The sequence below is a fragment of the Malaclemys terrapin genome, chromosome 1 (assembly GCF_027887155.1).
Source record: "Malaclemys terrapin pileata isolate rMalTer1 chromosome 1, rMalTer1.hap1, whole genome shotgun sequence".
Taxonomy (NCBI): domain Eukaryota; kingdom Metazoa; phylum Chordata; order Testudines; family Emydidae; genus Malaclemys; species Malaclemys terrapin.
Window position 1 is genome coordinate 332,903,349 of NC_071505.1, and position 23,386 is coordinate 332,926,734.

General features: G+C 44.0%; 1 protein-coding gene across 3 annotated transcripts; it reads left to right on the forward strand.

Annotated features, from left to right (window-relative positions):
* Positions 1-1,159: 1,159 nt before the first annotated feature.
* On the forward strand, positions 1,160-22,521 carry CCDC90B (coiled-coil domain containing 90B). Of its 3 annotated transcripts, none has more exons than XM_054015754.1 (9): positions 1,160-1,374; positions 6,006-6,125; positions 7,853-7,956; positions 15,532-15,633; positions 16,384-16,425; positions 16,517-16,588; positions 16,677-16,730; positions 18,447-18,561; positions 20,496-22,521. In XM_054015754.1, exons 1-9 carry the CDS (start codon positions 1,245-1,247, stop codon positions 20,549-20,551), a joined length of 795 nt encoding a protein of 264 aa, XP_053871729.1. In that variant the 5' UTR covers positions 1,160-1,244; the 3' UTR covers positions 20,552-22,521. The 3 variants fall into 3 exon arrangements, with proteins under 3 accessions (XP_053871729.1, XP_053871730.1, XP_053871731.1); XM_054015755.1 differs by having other exon boundaries at positions 1,161-1,341; XM_054015756.1 differs by lacking the exon at positions 1,160-1,374 and adding an exon at positions 1,598-1,699.
* The last annotated feature ends 865 nt before the right edge of the window (positions 22,522-23,386 follow it).

Consider the following 23,386-nt stretch of genomic DNA (forward strand, 5'->3'; position numbering starts at 1 on the left):
CAGGAGTGATGCTATAGCAGTGATTATTGGAGATTAAACTGGCAATACTGAGAAACTGAAGGAGTTAATGAAATGATATTTGCTTGAAGTTAAATAATTCACCCACTAGATGTCTCTATCTGCTGTACAGCGTTCCAGGCACAATGTGGCCCCTGATGGTAAACAAAGCCAGATCACGCTGGAACTGGAGCAGTGTGGACGCCTGTTCCTTAAATGTCTGTAGTGTAAAATTATCTTGTTTAAGATGATCTGTGATTCCATACACCACAGCAGTTCGTAAATAAGAGATGAGCTTCTCAAGTGATCTGTAGGAAGACCTCTAGGAGACCAAAGGAAATTTGATTCCCTCTCTGCAAAGCCATCCCCATAAGTATCTAGGTAGGTGCCAAGTACTGAGCTCTGTTTGACTCCATTTAAAATTCTTACCTGCTCCAGAAGTCAGTGTCTGGGAAACCATGTAAAGATTCACAAGGGAGGTAGCATCATAACTAAACAATTACATGCGTGCAGGTGGCTGTGCACCTACCAGGGCATGAGCGCATCAGTGTGGGGTATTGCCCCTTTGCCCAAGTGTGTGGGTGTGTGCATACGAGTGAATGAGTGGGAAAGTGTGTGCTGGTGTGTGCACACAAGGGGGTGTGCAATGCATACCAGTGGAGGTGTGTGGGGAGGTGTGCACGCAGGGATGTGTGTTGTGTGTGCATGCGAGTGAATGAGTGTGAAAATGTGTGGGTGTGTGCACGCAAGGGGGGGTTGCATACCAGTGGAGGTGTGTGGGGAGGTGTGCACGCAGGAATGTGTGTTGTGTGTGCATGCGAGTGAATGAGTGTGAAAACGTGTGGGTGTGTGCACGCAAGGGGGGGTTGCATACCAGTGGAGGTGTGTGGGGAGGTGTGCATGCAGGGGTCTGGGTTGTGTGTGCATGCGAGTGAATGAGTGGGAGAGTGTGTGCTCGTGTGAGTGTGTGCACGCAAAGGGGGGGGTGATTACGAAGGCAAGTGTGTGCGCGTGTGAGTGTGTGCACGCCGGGGGGGGGGGTGATTACGAATGCAAGTGTGTGCGCGTGTGGCCACACGAGGGCGCCGCGCCAGGGCCGCGGGTGCAGCTCCCAGCGAGCGGGGCGGCACCGCGAGACTACAATTCCCAGAGCGCACCGGGGCGCCCGCCGGAAGAGCTGGGCCGCCGCCGGCGCGAGACTGTCCCTGGCTCTGCTGCCCGCGAGCCCCGCGCGGCGGAGGAGGCGGATGAGGGGCAGCGGGCTGGGCCGGAGGCTCCTGGCCTCGGGGGGCGGCTCGCGGCCGGGCGCGCCCTGGGGCGCTGCGCTGCCAGCCCCAAGGAGAGGTGAGAGGCGCCTCGGCCCCGCCCCCCCCCGAGGTGAGGGACACCGCAGGGGGGTGAGTCCCCCCGTGATCGGCCCCCACTGAGGGGCCTTTTTCTTCTCAGGGGGGTGGAGCTTCCCCCCTCCCGGCCCCACTCTGGGCGGGGTCAACACCCAGCTGGGTGAGCTCATAGCCCCCCCTCGGCCCCCCTCGCTGCTGACCTGAGAGTGGGCGACCCAGTCGGCAGGTGAGGGGGACCTGGCGTCACTGTTTATCCCGTGCCAAGGGGCTCCCCCATCACAGGCCAGGGTGCTAGGCGCTGTACTAAAGAAGAAAAAAACACAGCCCCTCCCCCAGAGAGTTTGGGGTCCAAGTCTAAGGTAGGAGACAATAGGAGATTATGGGGGGGAGGGTGCACAGTGAGGCCTTGTCTACACGGCCGCTTTACAGCGCTGAAACGTTCTCGCTCCGGGGTGTGAAAAAACACCGCCCTGAGCGATGCCAGTGTCAGCGCTGTAAAGTGGCCGTGTAGACAGTGCACCGGGTAGCTACTCCCCTTGTAGGGGTGGGTGTTTTACAACGCTGGGAGAGCTCTCTGGTGCCGTGACTACACAGCCACGTTGAAGAGCTTTAATGTTGGTAGTGAAGACGTGCTCTGAGATAATACTGGTCAGCATGATGGACAGCAGTCACTGCTTGCCCTGTGTCAAACTGCAGTCTAGGTGTTTTGGTTTTTTGGTGGCATCACAGCAAAGAAGGGATTTGAAAGAGGACAGTGAGGTGGATTTGCAGATTGTAATGGGAATTTCCTTGTAGGCATGAGAGGTAGTGAGTGAGAAAGCAGGAAAGTGCTCATTTGAAAATGTAAGTGGTTGACCGAGAAGACTGGGCTTACTGGCAGAGCAGAGGTGGGAGTTGAGGGGTCACTGGTGTATGAGAATTGATAAGTAGCATGTGGGGTGATGTGCAAGCACATTAAAGGACAGGGTTAGAATTCAAAATTACTTTGACAAACTCGGGAATTCAACAAGATGAAATTCCATAAAGATAAGTGCAAAATACTACATTTAAGAAGGACAAATCAGCTACAGAAGGGATTATAAGTGGCTAATTGGTAGTACCGCTAAAAAGGATCTGCAAGTTGTAATGAAAAATCACAAATTGAATGTGCACCAACAATGTGATGCAGCTGCAAAAAAGGTCAGTATTCTGGGCCATATTAACAGGAATGTTGTATGTAAGGTCTCAGCTGGAGTACTCTGTCCAGTTTTGTATGCCACACTTTAAGAAAAATGTGGACAAAATAGAGAGTCCAGAAGAGAGCTACAAAAATGATAAGAGTTAGAAACCAGACCTTTGAGGAACGATTAAAATGAGCATGTTTAGTCTTGACAAAGGAAGACAAACGATAACAGATTTCAAATATGTTAGAGACTGTTATAAAGAAGATGATGATCATTATTCTCTATGTCCACAAGAAGTAATGAGCTTGATCTGCAGCAAGAGAGATTCAGGTTTGATGTTAGGAAAAAAACTTTTCAACTATAAGGATAATTAAGCTCTGGAATAGGCTTCTAAGGGAGGTTATCGAATTCCCATGAAAGGCCTTTAAAGTGAAAGTAAATAGCTTACATTTGAAATGATAGAGAAGGGGGAGCTAGTGGAGGGAGGCAAAGAAAGGGGTGAAGTACTCAGCGTGATGAGCTAGGGAAATGATCTTTATAGGAACATTTGAATGGCTATAAGCAGGGCAAGAGTGTTAAGGCCAGCAAAGAGGATGTTGCAGTGTGATGTGAATTGAGAGCCTGGATGAGGTTTTTAGCTATGTGGGTGGATAGGAAAGGCTAAAGCTTGGAGCTGTTGTGCAGAAAGAATTAGCGAGATTTAGCTGGAGCTGGGATGCGAGGACAGAGAGAGTGGGGGCTTGTGCAGGGGTCCTGTGGCAAAAATCATATGCAATCGCATAATCTTTATTTATCATAATGCACACAGGCAACCTTAATTCTGACCTTTCCTAACTTTTGAGTACTTGACTTTGCAACCTTAGCATTCTCTTAATAGTTTGGGATATTTTTTTTGCATATAATATGTTCAGTCCTGGTCAAGGAAAAAAAGCAGTAAGATCAGAGGGGACTGAGTGAGATAGGCCTGTATAATTAATAGGCTGACCCCCGACCCCTGTGCTGCCTGGGGCTGGGGCTGACCCCTGATCCCCGTGCCACCCACTGCTGGGGCTGCTGCCCACAGCTGATGCTGATCTTCCTTTCCCCGAGCTCCCCGAGGCTGATCTCCCCACCTCACCCCAGCTCTGCGCTGCCCAGGGGTCAGCTCTGAAGCCGGCACTGCCCACCAGCAGCAAATTTCTCCAGTTTCCTGCTGGCGGGCAGTGCTGCCTTCAACTGACCCCCAGGCAGCAGCCTCCACTCTCTGCTCTGCCTTGCAGCTGGTACAAATGCCCAGTTTTGGCAAAGAAGTAGGGCCAGCCGAGACAGAGCTGAAAAAGGGGACTGTCCTGGCCAAAATGGACACCCTAGCCAGCCCAGGCCCTATTGTTCCTAGTCAGCCCCTCACTCCCAGGACCAACCCCCCTGCGTTGTGCCCCATTGCCCCTAGCCGGCTGCTCACTGTGGGGCTACCCCATAGAGAACATGGGCCTGGCGAGCTCAGCCTCCCTGCACGAGCCTCTCCTCCCCTGCAGTATGAGGAGTGCCTGAGGTAAAATCCACCCTCTCTTGCAAACAAGGGCTCACTTAGCTGAAGGGAGCCCACCTAGCTCAGTAAAAGGATGGGAGCCTGGCGAGCCCAGTACCAGAAGCCACCCTTCCAGAAGCAGCAGCAAGACCCCTTCCTCCTGCACAAGTTATTGCTTGCTCCTCCCGATTGTCACCCCCTGTCCTCCCAGGCTCTCCTCCTGCACAAGTCATATCTTACTTCCCACCTCCCCTATCCTCCCCCAACACTGAATGCTTGTTTGTCTGAATGACTGGCTGAACAAGGAGGCGGACTGAGTGGACTTGTAGGCTCTAAAGTTTTACATTGTTTTATTGTTAAGTGCAGTTATTCTTTTTTACATACTTCAACATTTGTAAGTTCAACTTTCATGATAAAGAGATTGCACTACAGTACTTCAATGAGGTGAATTGAAATGTTTTTTACAGTGCAAATGTTTGTAATAAAAATAAAGTGAACACTGTACACTTTGTATTCTGTTGTAATTGAAATCAATATATTTGAAAATATAGAAAACATCAACAAATATTTAGATAAATGGTATTCTATTATTGTTTAACAGAGTGATTAATCGAGATAAATTTTTTTAATCACTTGACAGCCCTAGTTAGAAATGAATGCTTTATAGCATTGGAAAATTGGGAATTATGAAACTTAAATATTGTATACAGCCACATATGCAATTTACATGCATTTCTTAAATAGAATAATACCTTTTCTCTATCTCAATCATCTTAAATTTAATATAGGTTTTGTATAGATTAGGAAGTGAGGTCAGGCTTAATTAACCACAACTAGTTCCCTAATGTAGATGCAGATTAACATTGACTTTGATTTAGCTGGAGGAGGTTGACCCTATGTCAAATGCTGATCTGACCTCTATTTCTTTTCCTAATCAAAGCCATGACAAGACTGGGACAACAGTTTGGTGAAGGGAGAGAGTTAGTGGTAGGAAGGAAGGATTTGTACAAGAAATAGGTTTTCTGCAGGGATTTAGATGTGAAAGACAGGTTTTGCTGGATAGCAATTAGGAGACTATTTGAAACAGGTTGGAGAACGAGATGCACAGAGGAGTGAAAGAACTTGTAGGAAATTAGAGATGCAAGCATGGGTAAATCACAAAAACTGTTAAAACTTCAAATCCCAGTTCTTTATATCCTCTGGGATGTCATCTTTCACACAGTAAAATCAATAGTCTCTAACTCAACAAAGCTGTGATATATTAGGTGTTAAAATCATGTGTCAAAGTCTGTTGCCTAATTGGTTAGTTGGTAAACCAGTAAATTCTTCCCAAGCACTGGCACTACATAATTATTGGTGATTTATTGACATGGCACCCCCGTTTTGTGTGTCACTAGAAGATGCAATCCCTTTGCTGATAGGGTACTGGGGAAGAAGTTGGTGTGAAGAATGTAGCTGGTGGTTGTGTAGTTTTCTGATAGAGGGCCCTCAGAACGATGCTGGTTGTACAACCCATTTCTTGTTGGCTACATTAGAACAGTTACACTTTTAAAAGTAGAAACATAATTTAAATACCTTTCTTTAATAGTTAATACATTACTGATAATCATCAAGTTATTCAATGACAGTATTTTGACTTTCGGTATACCCAAAGTCTTGGCTGTAGCACCTTGGATACCTGAATTTGGGATTGTTGTTTGGGGTCCTAGTAGTGGAGCAAATATTTGTAAAGACAATGAGAACACTGATGAGATTTAGAACATTTAGGGGCAGGAGAAAATGCTGGTTAGACTGACTACTTCCCTCTGCTTTATAATCAAGCTATTGAAGGAGGACCAACACTCTTTGTTATACACATATTAGTGCACTGGGGTCCTCCTTTCCACAATGAAAGATTATGCAGCAAAAACTCTTTAACGTTATTGCATTCCAGGATAAAATTAACAAGGAAACAAACGAGTAAACAGCTTCCTAATGGCTTCTTGCCATTTTCAGGTTTTGCTGCCACAGCCCCTGTGAAGTCGTATGACATGAGAAGAGTTGAAATAACCCCACTGGAACAGAGAAAGCTAACCTTTGATACCCATGCATTGGTACGAGAGCTGGAAGTTCATGGTGAGCAATACCTATTAAGTAACTCAAGTGAAATCATACTGCTACTTTCCCAAAAGTATTAAAGGGTTCCTATTTGTCATGCATCTCTGTTTGTAGCTGCTACAGTGTAAATGGAAGCGTCCCATGTAGATTGTCTATACGGCCATAAAAATAAACTCAGTAAGGTAGATTTACTTACCTTGTAGGTTTGTGGAAGCTTATATATAGTGCCTTCCATCAGAGAAACTTAATGCACTCTGTAACTGTAAAGTATCACTAAAATATAAAGAATAACTGTGATGGCCATGTTAAAATATAGATTCCTTCTACCAGTTTCTAATAAACCATTAATTTATTGAAATTGAAATTTTTAAAAAATCGAATTGACTTTCCCCCCACTTGCTTTTGGTTTATATTTATTCATTTCACTCAGCTTGAACAATGTAGAAACACTGTATTTAAAAAAAAAAAAAAAAAAAAAAAAAGCCCTATCCAGTTCTCATACGCTAGTATGATAGTGCAGTGTTGGGGATTCAAACACTTCAGAGGAAAGTTTAAATCCAAGTGATAAAACAGTTGTATTGGAATTTTTTAAAAAGAAAATGTCATAGAAACACTTTGATTTTAGGTTTTGTTAAATTTTGCTTGTGTCATTTAAGGCCCCAAATTTAGGTTATGTAAAAACAATTAAAAGGTTTGATTTAAAATGACAAAGGTAACACCTGCCCTGTTATACGTTGGTATCATATCTCACATAGCCCTCCTCTGGGCTCAAAAGTGATTCATCTTGCATATCACCTGTGCTGCATTGCTTGGGTGCAGTCTTCTAAGATTTACCTGAACACTTAACTTTACATTTTCTTTCTCATGTTCATTTGTCTCATCTTTGATATGGTCTTGTCTTACATAAAAAACCAGGTATTACAGTGATCAAGCTGTAAACACAGAGGTCATAGGCATTAGAGGAGGGAAGAGATTTATTGAGTCCAACCTCCTTCCAGTGTAAAGTATTTACAGTACAAATAGATTTCATGACCTTCTCAGAACTTCCATGCAGCTTGGGTGTGGATTGGGCTGGTAATTAGGAAAATTAGCTAGTTTTTTAAAAAATAATTGAGACTCCGGGGAAGCTAAAGCTTTAGAACCATACCAGACTACACACAAAGTGTTAGTACTGGTAAGTAGAAGTCCTAACGGCCCGATTTTGATCTGGTGTAAACAGGTGCAATGTTCTTGAAGTCAACAGTGTTTCTAATGCATGTGCCCAGTCTGAATTTGCCCCAAAGGATGTGGAGCAATTTCAATTTATGGAGCATTCCCTTATTAATTTCATTCTTTTCCCCCCTAGGATGCACGCTCTGTAGCAAAGGATAAACTTGGTTTATGAAATAGTATTTGTGAGAAAATACTATACATTAGAAAAAACTAAATAGCCCGTGGCAGTTGAACAGGTTGCACATTATGCTCCTATTGCACGCGGCACCTGCAGAAAGGTCATTGGTTTTTGTATGTTCAAAATAGAACGGATGCACTTCAGATTCAAAGCTGCAAAAGTTCAGAATTTTGAAAAGTTAGTGATCTTAAAAGTTTTGGTAGCTTGGTGGTTGACTCCATGTCACTGGCAGTGTGACCTGTAACTTACCTTTGCATTTGCCTACTGAGCTTTATGCTTATTGTGTAGCTTTTGCTTGCCGCTCCACACAATTTTTCATTTCATCTTAACCTGTCATCCTTCAACTGTCTTCCAGGTTTTGGTAAAGAACAAGCAGAGACCATTGTATCAGCGTTAACAACTTTGTCAAATGTCAGCCTAGACACAGTCTATAAGGATATGGTGACCCAAGCTCAGCAGGTAACAAATCAATGATTTGTTGTATCCTTGTCATTTTATCTGTCCGTGAAGCATCATAAACACAAATGGTGCTTTATAAAATATAGTAGTTTATACGTTTTAGTGATACTACTAGTATAGTGGATGCTTTACTGAGGTAAGAAGCAACAGAGGGTCCTGTGGCACCTTTGAGACTAATAGAAGTATTGGAGCATATGCTTTCGTGGGTAAGAACCTCACTTCTTCAGATGCAAGTAGATTGTCCTAAAATCCTAGCTGAGCTTAAATTAGAGAGGGATAAGTGATATCTTGCATTTACTATAGCACCTTTCATCCCATAGGAACCAAAAGTTCTTTCCAAAAGTAAGAATGATCTACAAATGCTATGCAGGGATTGCTTCATCTGCTACTGAAAGGCAGCCTGTGGGGTGAGACAGCAACTGTTTAACAACACACAGCAATGCTGCACCACAGTTTAGGACAGGAAGTGAATTACAAGGAAGATTCTCCTGATTGTTAATCATGATATGGATGCTTTAGGTAGGGGAAAGTAGCCTGTGTCTTTTATTTAACAGCAGCATAGATTTACAGTATTGGTCTTGGTTGGTTTCTTGTTGCTAAATTAAAAACCACCAAACCTGGTTCATGATGATCTTGACTCTTTCTGCATATTTGGTTCATGGAACTGGTCTGTTATACAGTTCAAATATGCACTGATGCTTCATGCAAAGAATCATATTGATTGTCTTCTTCCACTGGTAGGTTCAAGCTAGTTCTTGTAAGATTATGTGATTGTAGTTAGCCAGTAAAATAATTTGGTGTGTCTGGGTGTACGGGGGAGGATAATTAATTTCATCATAACAAATGTGTGAAATTGAAAGGATCTAAGAATTTTACTTTCTTTGCGCAGTAGACAATTGGGCCAGTGTAACTAGACTCTGATACAAAATAATAGTTTAATCAAGAAAACACTAGGCTGAGAATTATGTACCACTTATGTTCAGTGAGAATATGTAATTAAGCACAAATTACTTCTCCATTATTAAGCCATGGAGTCTTATTCCAACCGTTTTTTCCCCTTAGTTATTTTTTTAATTTTTGAGAACTTTTACCATGATAACTAAATTATGGCAGTAGAGGAGAACCTTGTGTTTTTCCTGTTCTTCTTTTTTTAATCTTTTCATTTATTATGGAAACCCTACTGGCTTTGAGACCCTGCTGTGTCTAAAGAAGTATAAATGTCCATTGCCTAACGCCTAGATCACAAATGTAGCTTCCTTGTAATAATGTGATGTAGCTTAGGCCTTGTCTACACTACGAGAGTAGTTCGATTTTACTTAAATCGAATTTTTGGAATCGATATTGCAAAGTCGAACGTGTGTGTCCACACTAAGGACAGTAATTCGACTTTGTGAGTCCACACTAACGGGGAAAGCGTCGACATTGGAAGTGGTGCACTGTGGTCAGCTATCCCACAGTTCCCGGAGTCCCCGCTGCCCATTGGAATTCTGGGTGGAGCCGCAAATGCCTTCTGGGTAAAAAAAATGTGTCCAGGGTGCTTTTGGGTAACTGTCGTCATCCGTCCATCACTCCCGCCCTCCCTCCCTGAAAGCGCCGGCGGGAAATCAGTTCGCGCACTTTTCTAGTCAGTGACAGCGCGGACGCCACAGCACTGCGAGCATGGAGCCTGCTGCAACCATCACTGCAGTTGTGGCCGCTCTCAACGCCTCGCAACTTATCATACACCTTTCCCTGAGGCAGATGCAGAAAAGTCAGGCGAGGAGGCTACGTCAACGCGGTGATGGCCTGAAGTCTGAGAGTAGCACAGACCTCTCAGAAAGCAGGGGACCCAGCGCCGAGAACATCACGGTGGCAATGGGTCATGTTGATGCCGTGGAACGGCGATTCTGGGCACGGGAAACAAGCACTGAGTGGTGGGACCGCATAGTGCTGCAGGTCTGGGATGAATCCCAGTGGCTGCGAAACTTTCGCATGCGGAAGGGAACTTTCCTGGAACTTTGTGAGTTGCTGTCCCCTGCCCTGAAGCGCAATGACACCCGGATGCGAGCAGCCCTGACTGTCCAGAAGCGAGTGGCCATAGCCCTGTGGAAGCTTGCAACGCCAGACAGCTACCGGTCAGTCGCGAACCAGTTTGGGGTGGGCAAATCTACCGTGGGGGTTGTTGAGATGCAAGTAGCCAAGGCAATCGTTGATGTACTGCTGCCAAAGGTAGTGACCCTGGGAAACGTGGAGGCCATCATAGATGGCTTCGCAGCGATGGGATTCCCAAACTGCGGTGGGGCCATAGATGGAACTCGCATCCCTATCCTGGCACCGGAACACCAGGCCAGCCAGTACATTAACAGAAAGGGATACTTTTCCATGGTGCTGCAAGCACTGGTGGACCACAGGGGACGTTTTACCAACATCTACGTGGGATGGCCGGGCAAGGTTCATGACGCTCGTGTTTTCAGGAACTCTGGTCTGTTTAGACGGCTGCAGCAAGGTATTTACTTCCCGGACCACAAAATAACTCTTGGGGATGTGGAGATGCCTAAAGTCATCCTCGGGGACCCAGCCTACCCGCTAATGCCCTGGCTCATGAAGCCCTATACTGGCGCCCTGGACACTGAAAAAGAACTCTTCAACTACCGGCTGAGCAAGTGCAGAATGGTGGTGGAGTGTGCTTTTGGACGTCTCAAGGGGAGATGGAGAAGCTTACTGACTCGCTGTGATCTCAGCGAAACCAATATCCCCATTGTTATTGCAGCTTGCTGTGTGCTCCACAATCTCTGTGAGAGCAAGGGGGAGACCTTTATGGCGGGGTGGGAGGTTGAGGAAAATAGCCTGGCTGCTGATTACTCACAGCCAGACAGCCGGGCGATTAGAAGAGACCAGCGGGAAGCGCTGTGCATCCGGAAGGCTTTGAAAGCAAAGTTCCTGAGTGAGCAGGGTAACCTGTGACTTTAAAGTTTGTGTATTGAGAAGCTAAACCTGCCCCCGTTTCTTTACCCAGTTAATGTTGACTATCCTATCCAGTTACATACCCCCTTCACCCCACTTCCAACACACGTTTCAAAATAAAAATAGTTCTACTTTGTTAAAGCACACCGTTTTCTTTAATACTGTATTCGCGGGAATTTTTTAAAACTGGGACGCAGACTGTGGTGCGGAGCGGGTGTACTGTAGTGGCGCGAATGCAGCTTCTAAACTCAAGGATTGACAGGCTCTGCTGCGGTGGGATGGTTGTTTCAACGGAGCCTGTCACCCCTCCTGATAGGGACTGTGTGTATGGGGGGGTCTATGTGACTTTGTGGCAGGGGGAGGACGGTTACAGATCCCCTGCTGTGTGGCTCTGTGATCCTGCCTAAGGACCGCCGCTTAAGATCTGTAACTGCCCTCCCCTGCCACAAAGTCACAGAGCAACCCACCCCCCACCACATAACATGAAAACAACCTCCCAGACTAACCAGGGTAACTAGTCACTGCATCACTGCACTATGTATGTGCCCTGCTGCTGTGCCTGCCCCCGACTATATACCCTGCCAAAGGTGACTGTCCTGTCGAATTACCAACCCCCTATCCCCCCCTCCTCCAAAAGAACATGATGGAAACAGTAGTTAACAGAAACGTATTTTTTATTATCAACCAAACATGGAACTGGGAAAGTGAAACTTGGACGGGGGCTTGTGTCAGGCGGGAAGGAAAGAACTTGTCAAATTTTGGGGAATGAGAGCCTTCTGCTGCTCGAGCTCTCTGCAGGGGTGGAGTGAGAGTTAGCAGGGACTCTGCCGCCTCTCCTTCTGTGCACTTTGGGTGAGGGGAGTATGGGACTTGGTGGCGGGGGAGGGCGGTTAGAGATGGACTGCAGCGGGGCTCTGTCCTCCTGCCTCCGTTCCTGCAGAACATCCACAAGGCGCCGGAGCGTGTCCGTTTGCTCCCTCATTAGTCCAAGCAGGGTTTGAGTCGCCTGCTGGTCTTCCTGACGCCACCTCTCCTTCCGATCCATGTTGGCTTGGTGCATTCGGGTCAAGTTCTCCCGCCACTGGGTCTGCTGTGCTGCCTGGGCTCTGGAGCAGGCTATAAGCTCCGAGAACATGTCCTCCCGTGTCCTCTTCTTCTTATGCCTAATCCGCGCTAGCCTCTGGGAGTGTGATGACAGGCTAGGTTGTGAGACAGTCGCAGATGGGGCTGTGGGAATGGGAAAAAGGGAGTGAATTCCTCAGAAAGATAAATGTAGTTGTGAACAAAGAACATAGTCTTTCTCTGTGAACAAGACCATGCACAGCACCTATCACATGCGCACTCAGCACAAGGTCGAATTCTCGGCCTTCGCATTCAGTGCCTGGGGTCTTCTACAGCACATTTGAGAAGCCTCTCAGGAGAACGGAATTTCTGTTGCAGGCAGACATGGTAAGCCGTAGACTTGTGGCAGCTTAAAACTTTAATATTAGCAATGGCCTCATTTCACATTGAAATCAATGTCGGTCCCTGCTGCCAGCAATTCGGCAAGCAGGAAGTCTGCTCCTGTCCCACACCCTCGCGGCTGTCCCCGGGAACGATCCCTTTCGGCTGCCCCTCTCCCGCCTCCACCGCGTGGCTGCAAACCAGCGGTTACAGTTCTGTAAAGGAACGGCAAAGCAGTCCCAACACTAACATTCCCCTACCTCATTCAAAGCAGGTCATCATGAGCGACATCACCCTCATGAGGATCTCTGACAGCGAGAAAGAGCGAATGCTCCGGGAAAGCCTCCAAAGACCAGGGCCGTATGCCGCCATGCTGTGCAGAGCAATGATTCCAGAGTACTTGCTTGTCTCGTGGCGTGGCAACGTGTCCTACTACGGAGGACCCAATAAGGCCGCTCTCCCCAAGAACCTAATGCAGCGGATTTCCAATTACCTCCAGGAGAGCTTCCTCGAGATGTCACAGGAGGATTTCTGCTCCATCCCCGGACATATAGACCGCATTTTACTGTAGCTGCTGTAGCAGTGACTAACCAGTAGAGCGGCTTGGGCAGGACAATCATGCAAAACCGGACATTGCTAGATTTTTTTTCAGTAGTTGCACTGCCCATGACTGAACCGTTAAGCTAATCAAACTAATCATGAGAAACCCATTTTTTAAATTGTTAATATTCCTGTTCTGTTACAAATAAATGTTTAGATTTTTACAACACTTACTGGCTGATCCTTCCCCAGATTCTGTGTCCGGGGTAACGGCTGGGGAGGGTTGGTAGGGCATCTCTGTAAGGGTGATGAAGAGATCCTGGCTGTCGGGGAAATCAGCGTTGTGAGCGCTGTCGACTGCCTCGTCCTCCTCATCTCCTTCCTCATCTTCCCCGTCCGCTAACATGTCCGAGGATCCAGCCGTGGACACTATCCCATCCTCAGAGTCCACGGTCACTGGTGGGGTAGTGTGGCGGCCGCACCGAGGATGGAATGCAGTGCCTCGTAGAAACGGGATGTCTGGGGATGGGATCCGGAGCGTCCGTTTGCCTCTTTGGTCTTCTGGTAGCCTTGTCTCAGCTCCTTGATTTTCACGCGGCACTGCGTTACATCCCGGCTGTATCCTCTCTCTGCCATGTCTTTAGAGATCTTCTCGTAGATATTTGCATTCCGTCTTTTGGATCGCAGCTCGGAAAGCACGGACTCATCGCCCCACACAGCGATGAGATCCAAGACTTCCCGATCAGTCCATGCTGGGGCCCTCTTTCTATTCTGAGATTGCACGGCCATCACTGCTGGAGAGCTCTGCATCGTTGCCAGTGCTGCTGAGCTCGCCACGATGTCCAGACAGGAAATGAGATTCAAACTGGCCAGACAGGAAAAGGAATTCAAATTCAATTTTTCCCGGGGCTTTTCCTGTGTGGCAGTTCAGAGCATCCGAGCTCGTACTGCTGTCCAGAGCGTCAACAGAGTGGTGCACTGTGGGATAGCTCCCGGAGCTATTAGCGTCGATTTCCATCCACACCTAGCCTAATTCGACATGGCCATGTCGAATTTAGCGCTACTCCCCTCGTCGGGGAGGAGTACAGAAGTCGAATTAAAGAGACCTCTATGTCGAACTAAATACCTTCGCGGTGTGGACGGGTGCAGGGTTAATTCGATGTAACGGCGCTAACTTCGACATAAACGCCTAGTGTAGACCAGGCCTTAGTGAATGTTATATTCAGCCTCAGAATTTTAAAAATGTTTAACTTGGGCTGTGGAGATAATAGATCCAAACATAAGCACAGCCAAAGCACTGTAAGGAATTGTAGGAAACTAACAGTGTGTGTGTATTCAACACAGTAGGGATCAGACCTGATTTTCCATTGGCTTCAATGGGAGTGGGCTCAGGCTAAATTGTAGGTACAATAGAACCTCAGAGTTACGAACAGCTCGGGAATGGAGGGTGTTCATACCTCTGAAATGTTTGAGACTCTGAACAAAACATTATGGTTGTTCTTTCACAAGTTTACAACTGAACATTGACTTAATACAGCTTTGAAATTTACTATGCAGAAGAAAAATGCTGCTTTCCCTTTATTTTTTTAGTAGTTTACATTTAACACAGTACTGTATTTGCTCTTGTTTTTAATTTATTTTGTGTGTGTGTGTGTGTGTGTGTGTGTGTGTGTGTGTGTGTGTGTGTGTCTGCTGCTGCCTGATTGTGTACTTCCAGTTCCAAATGAGATGTATGGTTGACTGCTCAGTTCGTAACTCTGAGGTTCTACTGTAATTTTGAATTGGAACTGAGGAGTACTAACTCCCTTGAATCCTGAATTGGGGCTGGGCATTTTCCTTCTCACTAAACCCAATAGCCTCAAAAGCAGGCTCCCGCATAATTCCATGTCACTAACATTTAAAGGAACAGTACGATAAAACTGTCTAGGACCTTTAAGTATTATAAGATCCTGCGGTCAATTAGGTTTTTTGTTCACTTCAAATCTAAGGATTCCTATTATTTTTTAAAATTCTAAGTTGAAGTGAATGTAGTGCTTGTGAAAGTGGCAGCTTAACAGTGTTGGAAGCTGAACTCTGTCCACACAATAGGTAAGTCAGTGAGATTTCCCACAATGCCTTTCCAATGTGCCTCATCACATTGCGGTGAGAGGGTAATTTGGTATCCATAACCATTCAGTCCTTGGCCTCTCAGCCAACCCTTATAGCAAGGAGGACTCATTAGTGCTAAATATGATGATGTCCACTAGGAACTGGACTGAGACCATCAGCACATTTCATATGGGCATCAAAAGTAAGTGGTGACTGAAGGTTCAACCAGGGAATTCTGGTCTATTTTATTGACCAACTGTGTGGACCAAATACCTGTGGCTTTTCTACCTTAGTTTTAGAATTGTTCTATAAAACAGCAAGAGTAATGGTTCTGAATCCCTCGAACAAACTCCAGTTTTTCGTTGTCGGTTACTGTATGACTTTTATTTTATTTTTTTGTTTTATTTTATGCTTGACAGTCACCAGTTAATGATTTCATGCACAACAAGACTTTGCTTTCTGTGACCTAAGCATCTCTCTTTCTTGCTGTTGAAATGCAATGCTTGTTAAGGGTCTTAGCATTCCTTAGCAGTCCTGAGTGATGACTGTATTATTTCCTAGGAAATAACTCTGCAGCAGATAATGGCGCATTTGGACTCTATTCGGAAAGATATGGTAATCCTAGAGAAAAGTGAATTTGCAAACCTGAGAGCAGAAAATGAGGTACTACTGAATCTTTGTAACTGAACCGATACATTGCAAAATATGTTGAGTAGTATTCTTTTGGAACGAACTATTTAGATATAAATACTTTCACCAGTGCCGAAAGCTTAGTTTTCTTGTCCTTTAAAAATTAACAATCTGTCTGTGACTCTGCCTTGTAAGTGGCATGTTTTGTGTTCATATAAACGTAAGTTTGGGATACAGAGTCACATAATTCCCGCAGAAGAAAACAAACCCATATTTAAATCCCTGAATGGTCTGATGTACTTTCATTTAAGGCCTATTACCATTATTTAATGCTGGGAAAGTGTGTAGCTCTTTGAGACGCAGAATTCAACAAAACTTTGTGACTTCGATATTTATACTTCATTTTCCCTTTCCTGAGAGCATTTTGTATATTCATGGATGTGTGTCCACTATCTTAGGACATATGAGCCAACATTCAGAATGACAAGGTGCTTAGATGCACTATCCATAGACGTTGATCCACTTGGTTTTATCAAATTTCAAATAGATCTAGATATCAGACATCATCGATATGAGAAGTTTGACTAATATTGGCATGTCTAATCTGAGACAGACAGGTCCATCCATAAAAAGATTTATTCCTGAAATACCATCATTTTCAGTGATCCAGTTCAGTCAGTTTAACAAATAATATGTGATCGCAATGATCTGACTATCCAACTAAAATGGTTAGTCATTTACTAATTCTGTAAAACGGTCTTTTTTTTTTTTCTTTGTACCTAGAAAATGAAAATTGAGTTGGATCAAGTTAAACAGCAGCTAATGGTAAGTAAACAGCAAGTACTTTATTCTATTATAGAGTCTAATATTCAGGGAAGTATGTAATTAGTGTATTTTATCTTTGCTTGTTTTGAAGAATGAAACCAGTAAAATCAGAGCTGATAATAAGCTGGACATAAATCTGGAAAGGAGCAGAGTGACAGATATGGTAAGCTGTTTTTAAAAGATGTCTCTGACAATTGTTTGCCGTATTCCATTACTGAGATTGTAATTTCTCCCTTCTTCTTAATCTGTAGTTCACAGATCAGGAAAAGAATCTCATGGAAGCAACTACAGAGTTTCATAAAAAAGTGAGTGAGAGCTGTTCTGTAATAATAATTGACAGTTTTATATTATGGACCCAGTCCTGCCTTCCTCATGTACCCAAAATTCTGACTGGAGTTAGCAGGATTTTGTGTGTACAAGAAATGGAAGATACCACGTGACTTAAACCTGTGTTTCTTAAGCACACATTAAAATACTCATATATACATGTACAAGTATGAATATCATAAACTGGATCATGTTCTAATGCATCCAATCTGCTTCCTTTGAAATAAACTCTTGGCATAAAATCTTAAAACATTATTCATGACTTTTTAATGCTGGTTATTGTGCTTTTGTATTTTAGCTGTATTCTGTATTAACATTTCTAGCACAAATAACTCTATACAGTTTATATTTTAATGAAGACCTGTACTCTCAAAGAACATCAGGAACCTAGGTCCTTTACGCTTGGTCAGAATTTTCAAACCTGCTCTCTACAGTGTTCTGTCCTCCTTCTCACTCTTCATGCTTCAGTCACTCACGTGGTTGCACCTCCCATCGGTACACCGTTGGTTCACAGGTCTGCCTCTCCACTCCTGACTTGTCTCCCTTCATTCAATCCTTCATCTTTAGCCTGTTTTTTTAGTTTCTTCCCAGGTGTCTGATCATCAAACTCCACACAGCCAAAACTGCTCCTGACCTTTCCTCTCAAACCTTCTCCATTCTCTAAGTTCTCTGGAACTGCTAACAACACTAGCATGCTCCACGTCACTCAGGTCTTTGACTCCTCACTCTTTTGCCTTGCACATTAGCACTATCTAACTTCCCACTTCTTCCATAATATTTCTAATGGAATTTGTGGGTACTTGGCACTTCAGAGAAAATCAGGCCACTTTTATTTAGGTGCTTAAACGTGGTCAGCATTGCAGTTAAACTGATACAGGACTTACTGTACCATGTTTCCACAGTAAAATATACGGGAATTAATTAATTAAACTCTCTGGACAAAATAAATGGCTCTTATTTCCCTTCCTGCCATGTGTTGCTTATGTTTTGTAGCCAGTAACTGCTCTGTAGAAGGTCTAAATATGCTGTTTGAGCGATGAAACAGGTCTCTCTGCTTAATGAAGGTTAGAAGAAGTGTAATGTGCTAAATCAAGGTCACTGCTAGGTAGACAGTATAACATAAGATATAAACCCTTAAGCTTCTGGACATAGCCAATTGCAAACTGACTGGGGTTAGGAAGAAATTTCCCCTTTTGGACAGATTATTTCTTAACTGTCAGCTGTAGGGTTCTTATACCTTTCTCTGAAGAATCTTACTGGCCATTGTCAGGGCAGGACACAGACAAAATGGAGCATGGGTCTGAATTCATAAGGCAGTTCATGGAAGGGGAGGGGAATATTTTTTTGAAAGTTAATCAAAATATACATCCATGTTGAATATGCCCCATAGACAGATTAGTTGGGGCATTTGACACGCACATCACGTTGAACTCAGTTTTAGCTTTTTCTTTGCTATTCCCCTTTCAGAAGCACTCTTCAATTGCATTACATACTGCTCTGCTCTGCTCATCTTGTTAGCTCACTTATAGGCTACACATCTTAATTCAACAAGGGTTTTGAGATTTCTCATTTAAATGGATTTTTCTCTTTATGTAGTAAGGCTGACACCATTGCCGTCTGTTTTTTGTTTTGTTTTTAAGTTGAGGGAGCAGGAGATGACCCATACATATGCCATGTCTTGTAATGTATTTCAGGATTCGAGTACCAACAGTGCTATTGCAGAAATCAGTAATAAAATTGATTCACAAATAGCCTCCTTAAAAACTCTCATGGAATCGAATAAATTGGAGACGATACGTTATTTGGCAGGTATGTTGGCGGGGAGGGGCATAAATACTGTAGCGTTTTTCAGAAACGTAAAATTTGATTCAAAGTGCGGGTTTTAGGAAGGTCAGTTCTTGGAAAGCTCCTTTGGTAGCCTGGTCATAATTCCTAAGTTCGTTCACATTAAAATATGTGCAGCAAACAAAGTGAGTATGTGTATATACATAATTATGAAGATAAAACCATAGATGTAGCTCGCAAGAGGACAAATTAAAGATATGGTCTCTAGGCCGAAGAGTTTAGTCTCAAGTCGGGTGTGGTAAGGGATCAAGTAAATGATGGGAAAGATTGAAGCAAAAGGAGGTCAAGAGATCATTTGTTCTGCTAGTGAACATCTCTTGTTTAGCTTTAATCAAAATTTACAAAAGGATTATTTGACATAAGATCATGAGTCAGCAGAAAAGTTGAGGGGGTTTGTCACCAACTTCAGTGAGATCACGATTAGGCCCAAAATTGGGATAGAAGTGACATGAGTACAGGATATAAAAACTGCTTCCCAGGACATTCATCCTTGCCGCAGTTAGCGAGCCCCTGCTGCAGAAGTGCCCCAGTGAAAACCATCCTGAGCCCCCCTCAGCTACCAAAGAATTGTTCTGGGGTTTAAAGCTCATCTATAGGGAATGAAGTGGCACATTCACGTATCCATATGGTCTGATGTGGTAGTAGTTTGAGTTGGCTTGCTCTAAAAAGTCTTAAAAGCTTATGACTTCTACTGCAGGGACATACTGATACATAGGGAGATCTCGACCTCGATCAATGTACCTTAACCACAGCAGCAGTAAACTTCCCAGTCAAGTTTTCAAAGAAACATACTTTCAATTTGGTAATTTATGTAAGCTTTAAAGAAAACAAATTGAACTCCGATGAGATTGTGAAATGAATCTGCCTGTAGACAGGGAAAATTGCACAGAATTGAAGGTGGGTGAAAGGGAAATAACCAAACAATTGTGGTAGTGAGAAAGCAAGACCAACAATAAGAACTGAACATGGTTAACCCCCTCTTAACATAAGAATGGCCATACTGGATCAGACCAAAGGTCCATCCAGCCCAGTATCCTGTCTACTGACAGTGGCCAATGCCACGTGCCCCAGAGGGAGTGAACCTAACAGGTAATGATCAAGTGATCTCTCTCCTTCCATCCATCTCCACCCTCTGACAAACAGAGGCTAGGGACACCATTCCTTACCCAGCCTGGCTAATAGCCATTAATGGATTTAACTTCCATGAATTTATCTAGTTCTCTTTTAAACCCTGTTATAGCCCTAGCCTTCACAACCTCCTCAGGCAAGGACTTCCACAGGTTGACTGTGCACTGTGTGAAGAATTTCCTTTTATTTGTTTTAAACCTGCTGCCTATTAATTTCATTTGGTGGCCCCTAGTTCTTATATTATGGGAACATGTAAATAACTTTTCCTTATTCACTTTCTCCAGATCACTCATGATTTTATATACCTCTATCATATCCCCCCTTAGTCTCCTCTTTTCTAAGCTGAAAAGTCCTAGCCTCTTTAATCTCTCCTCATATGGGACCCGTTCCAAACCCCTAATCATTTTAGTTGCCCTTCTCTGAACCTTTGCTAAACTGCTGGTTCAACTAATATAGAAAGAGTTGTTGAGATTTCACACATTCTGCTCTTAGTTACCCCGACATTGTACCAGTTATGTGTATTTTTAACTGAGTTCTCTCTCTTGGTTTGAAAAAAAAATTTATTGTGTAATGAAAATTTGTCATAACTGCCCCAACCCCTAAAATAGTTTTTGTACAGAAAAGGTTGAAACTTAGAGAGAAGCACTTTTAAAATGTCTCGTATCATGTAGAGTTCTATACATCCTTCTATTTGTGGCAAAAATGAATTCCTTGTATGTAACACAAGGCGATATTGAGTGTTACATTAATTATTTCCTTTCTTTTTACAGCTTCTGTTTTCACTTGCCTAGCAATAGCACTGGGATTTTATAGGTTTTGGAAATAGACCCAGAGGAACTACTGCGCTACAAATAGAGGAAGAAAAGGCTGCCCACATCATGGAACATCTGTTAGGTCATACTGTGTTCGCTACTGCGGATATTCTTAGTGCCTTTGTTCTTATATTGATTCTTAATGCGTACTAAAAAATATTCTCTTTAATAATAAAGGTCAAAATAGTTAGGGGCAATAATAGGAACCTTTCCTTAACTCCTAATGGATTCTTCAGTGGCCTTTTTTCAAAAACCTCATACAGAAGAAACACTGAATCTGTGTTTATATAAAATCAGAAAGTTTTTTGGCATAGGAACCAAAGAACATGTCCCATGATTCATTTTGGAAAGGTTCTGTTCCCACGTCCCTGCCAAAGAAAAGTGTTTACCATCTGATGTGACCAAATGCAAGGAGCTATCCTACTCTGAAACTTCTGTGCATCTTAAACTACGGGAGCTGCATGTTTGTGTTCCATCCCGATTCTCCTCTCTCCGCTGGGTGAGGTATGTCCATCTTTATAATTGTTAAAATAAAGCCTTTTCAAAAGGATCCCTTTCCCAGCATAAAGCTGAATCGTATGGATTAAAAATGACCAGTGGCTGTAAGACTAAAATGCCCACCCCTTCTTTGACAGTTTCCTCCACCCATACAACCAAACAATTTTATAATTCCCTTGTCTAAGGGGAAATGTCACATTGGCAACGTGTGTGTAAAACTAACTCCCTGAGCAAGACAAAGGTGGTGGTGTTTTTTTGACTCCTTTCCGTTGCTGGAGATACAGAACTCCCCTATATGGTCCATATCCTTTACCTGAAAGCAGAATCTGCCTTGAAATGTGGAAATGTTACATTTCTTCCATGAAAGTGCTAATGTTCCTGCCCCCAGATCCCTCTGGAAAGCAGGCGAGCACCACAATTCTTGGGAAATAAATTGGTCCCATTGACTGTCCTAAACCAAACTTAGATCATGATCTCTTTACCTTCTGCCAATGGCTGATAAATTTCAACATAAAGACATGACAGGATGGGATGATATTTTTGCAGCGTTTAAGCAACCAATCGTATTTTATTTAAGTCCTTGTCACGAGATTATTTTTCGTCACAAGTGTAATTAAGTAACCGTGCTGATGCTTAGTTCCGTTCATTACAGGTAACTGTGTTGAGCAAATTTTAACTCTGAGTAGTCTCTGTACAGGGGAGAGAGGTTTTGTATATAGTACTGGATAGAGGCATTTTCAGGTGACTCTATCTTACTGTTTACAAATTGAATTTGCTAGTGTCCTGTGAATTTTATGTTCTCTGTATGAAATTCTGTATTTAAACAGTCCCTTGTAGCATAATAAAATTGTTACATTGCTGTCCAAGAACTTTGAGTACAATTTACCAATTTGTAAAACGGAGATAACATCTGACAGTAAGAATAGTTATTCTCCTAAGAGCTGAGGCTACTTTATTTATGTATTTTCCTTGTATGCGCTTTGTACCTAGAGAATTAATTACTTTTTCATCCCTTTGTATGATGGGTTTAGATGTGTTACAAGGTTTTAGAGAATCACTTGAGCCTATTCTAAACACCATATTTATAGTTAGGGGTCTACTTAAATCACAGAACAATCACACATTTTTCGCAGGTTGGTCATGGCATAAATAGCAAATTTCGCAGGTGTTTATGCCATGACCAACCTACAGCAGATTTCTCCGCAGTGTTTCTCAAGCTGGGGGCCGCAACCCAAAAGGGGGTTGCAAGCCTGTTGTAGGGGGCTTATGGTACTGCTACCCTTACTCCAGCAAATATTATAAATATTCTGTCATAGAACTTCTATTTTATTCACCAGCTTCCCTCAGCTTTCAGAGTTGTGTTTTCTTGGCTTGTTTCTTTCTTGATTCTGCAGAATCTTTGTATATGGAGTGCTTGAGTTAAATTTAAAAGGTCTTTCTCCACTGCTCATCCTACTTTTGCAAAATAAATGGCCATTCCAGCAAAGTGTTGAAGTCAATGTGAGTCATTGGGCAGCAAGTTGTATGCTTGGGGCCTACGTTTTATGGTGTATTTTCCTGACGTGCTGCTGCTGCTACGTGCTACAAGGGCCTCTCCACAAAACTGCCCCTTAGCCTGTGATTAACCTTGCATCCAGGGCAAGTATATCCTCAGACATTAGGGACTGGAGCCTATACGTTTGTTTTCCCATTCAAACAAAGCTGATTTCTCCTAACTATAACTATGGGAGGAGGCAGCACTGATGTATTAAATGCATTTGCTGGACTTGTGTGTTTTATATATTCCTGAAAACTATTCTACGTATATTGGTAATAGTGTCCAGGTTTTGGCTTCTTGTACTAAGTTTGGGTGAGGGAGCTATAGGTTGTAGAGTTGTCAGAGGGCTGCAGAAAATACTTTGGAAAATACCTGCCCTTTGATGTACCCCTTCCTATCCCCAAACTCTATTCCAGGGCCTTCACCCCTTACTCCAGCCCGGAGCCTGCACCCAAACGCCATCCCAGAGCCTGCACCCCGACCCCCTCACCCACCCAAACTCCCTCCCAGAGCCTTAGGCAGGTAGGGGTGGAGTTTGGGGCGGGGGCAGATTCTGGGCACCACCAAAATTTCTACAAACCTGCCACCCTCGGAAGAAGCAGAGCAGGGGTGGAGTGGTGTTTTGTCCTTTGAGTGAGGTGCATTACTGTTGGTGGTGCTTAGCACTTTCCAGGAGGGAGGGGGGAGGATCAGGGAGCTGCACGCTCAGGGGTGGAGGTGGAGAAGAGAGAGGGCAGGGGCAGGGCCTCAGGGAAGGGGTGGAGTGGGGGCAGGGCCGGGGACAGCGAGGGGGGCTGTCAGTGATGCGGCCCTT

Bases quoted from the DNA above. Each gene is read 5' to 3' on its own strand.
- CCDC90B (XM_054015754.1), top strand. From the start codon at position 1,245: ATGAGGGGCAGCGGGCTGGGCCGGAGGCTCCTGGCCTCGGGGGGCGGC. The intron at 6,126-7,852 runs GTGAGCAATACC...ACTGTCTTCCAG, and splicing joins ACGAGAGCTGGAAGTTCATG to GTTTTGGTAAAGAACAAGCA. The intron at 16,731-18,446 runs GTGAGTGAGAGC...AATGTATTTCAG, and splicing joins CTACAGAGTTTCATAAAAAA to GATTCGAGTACCAACAGTGC.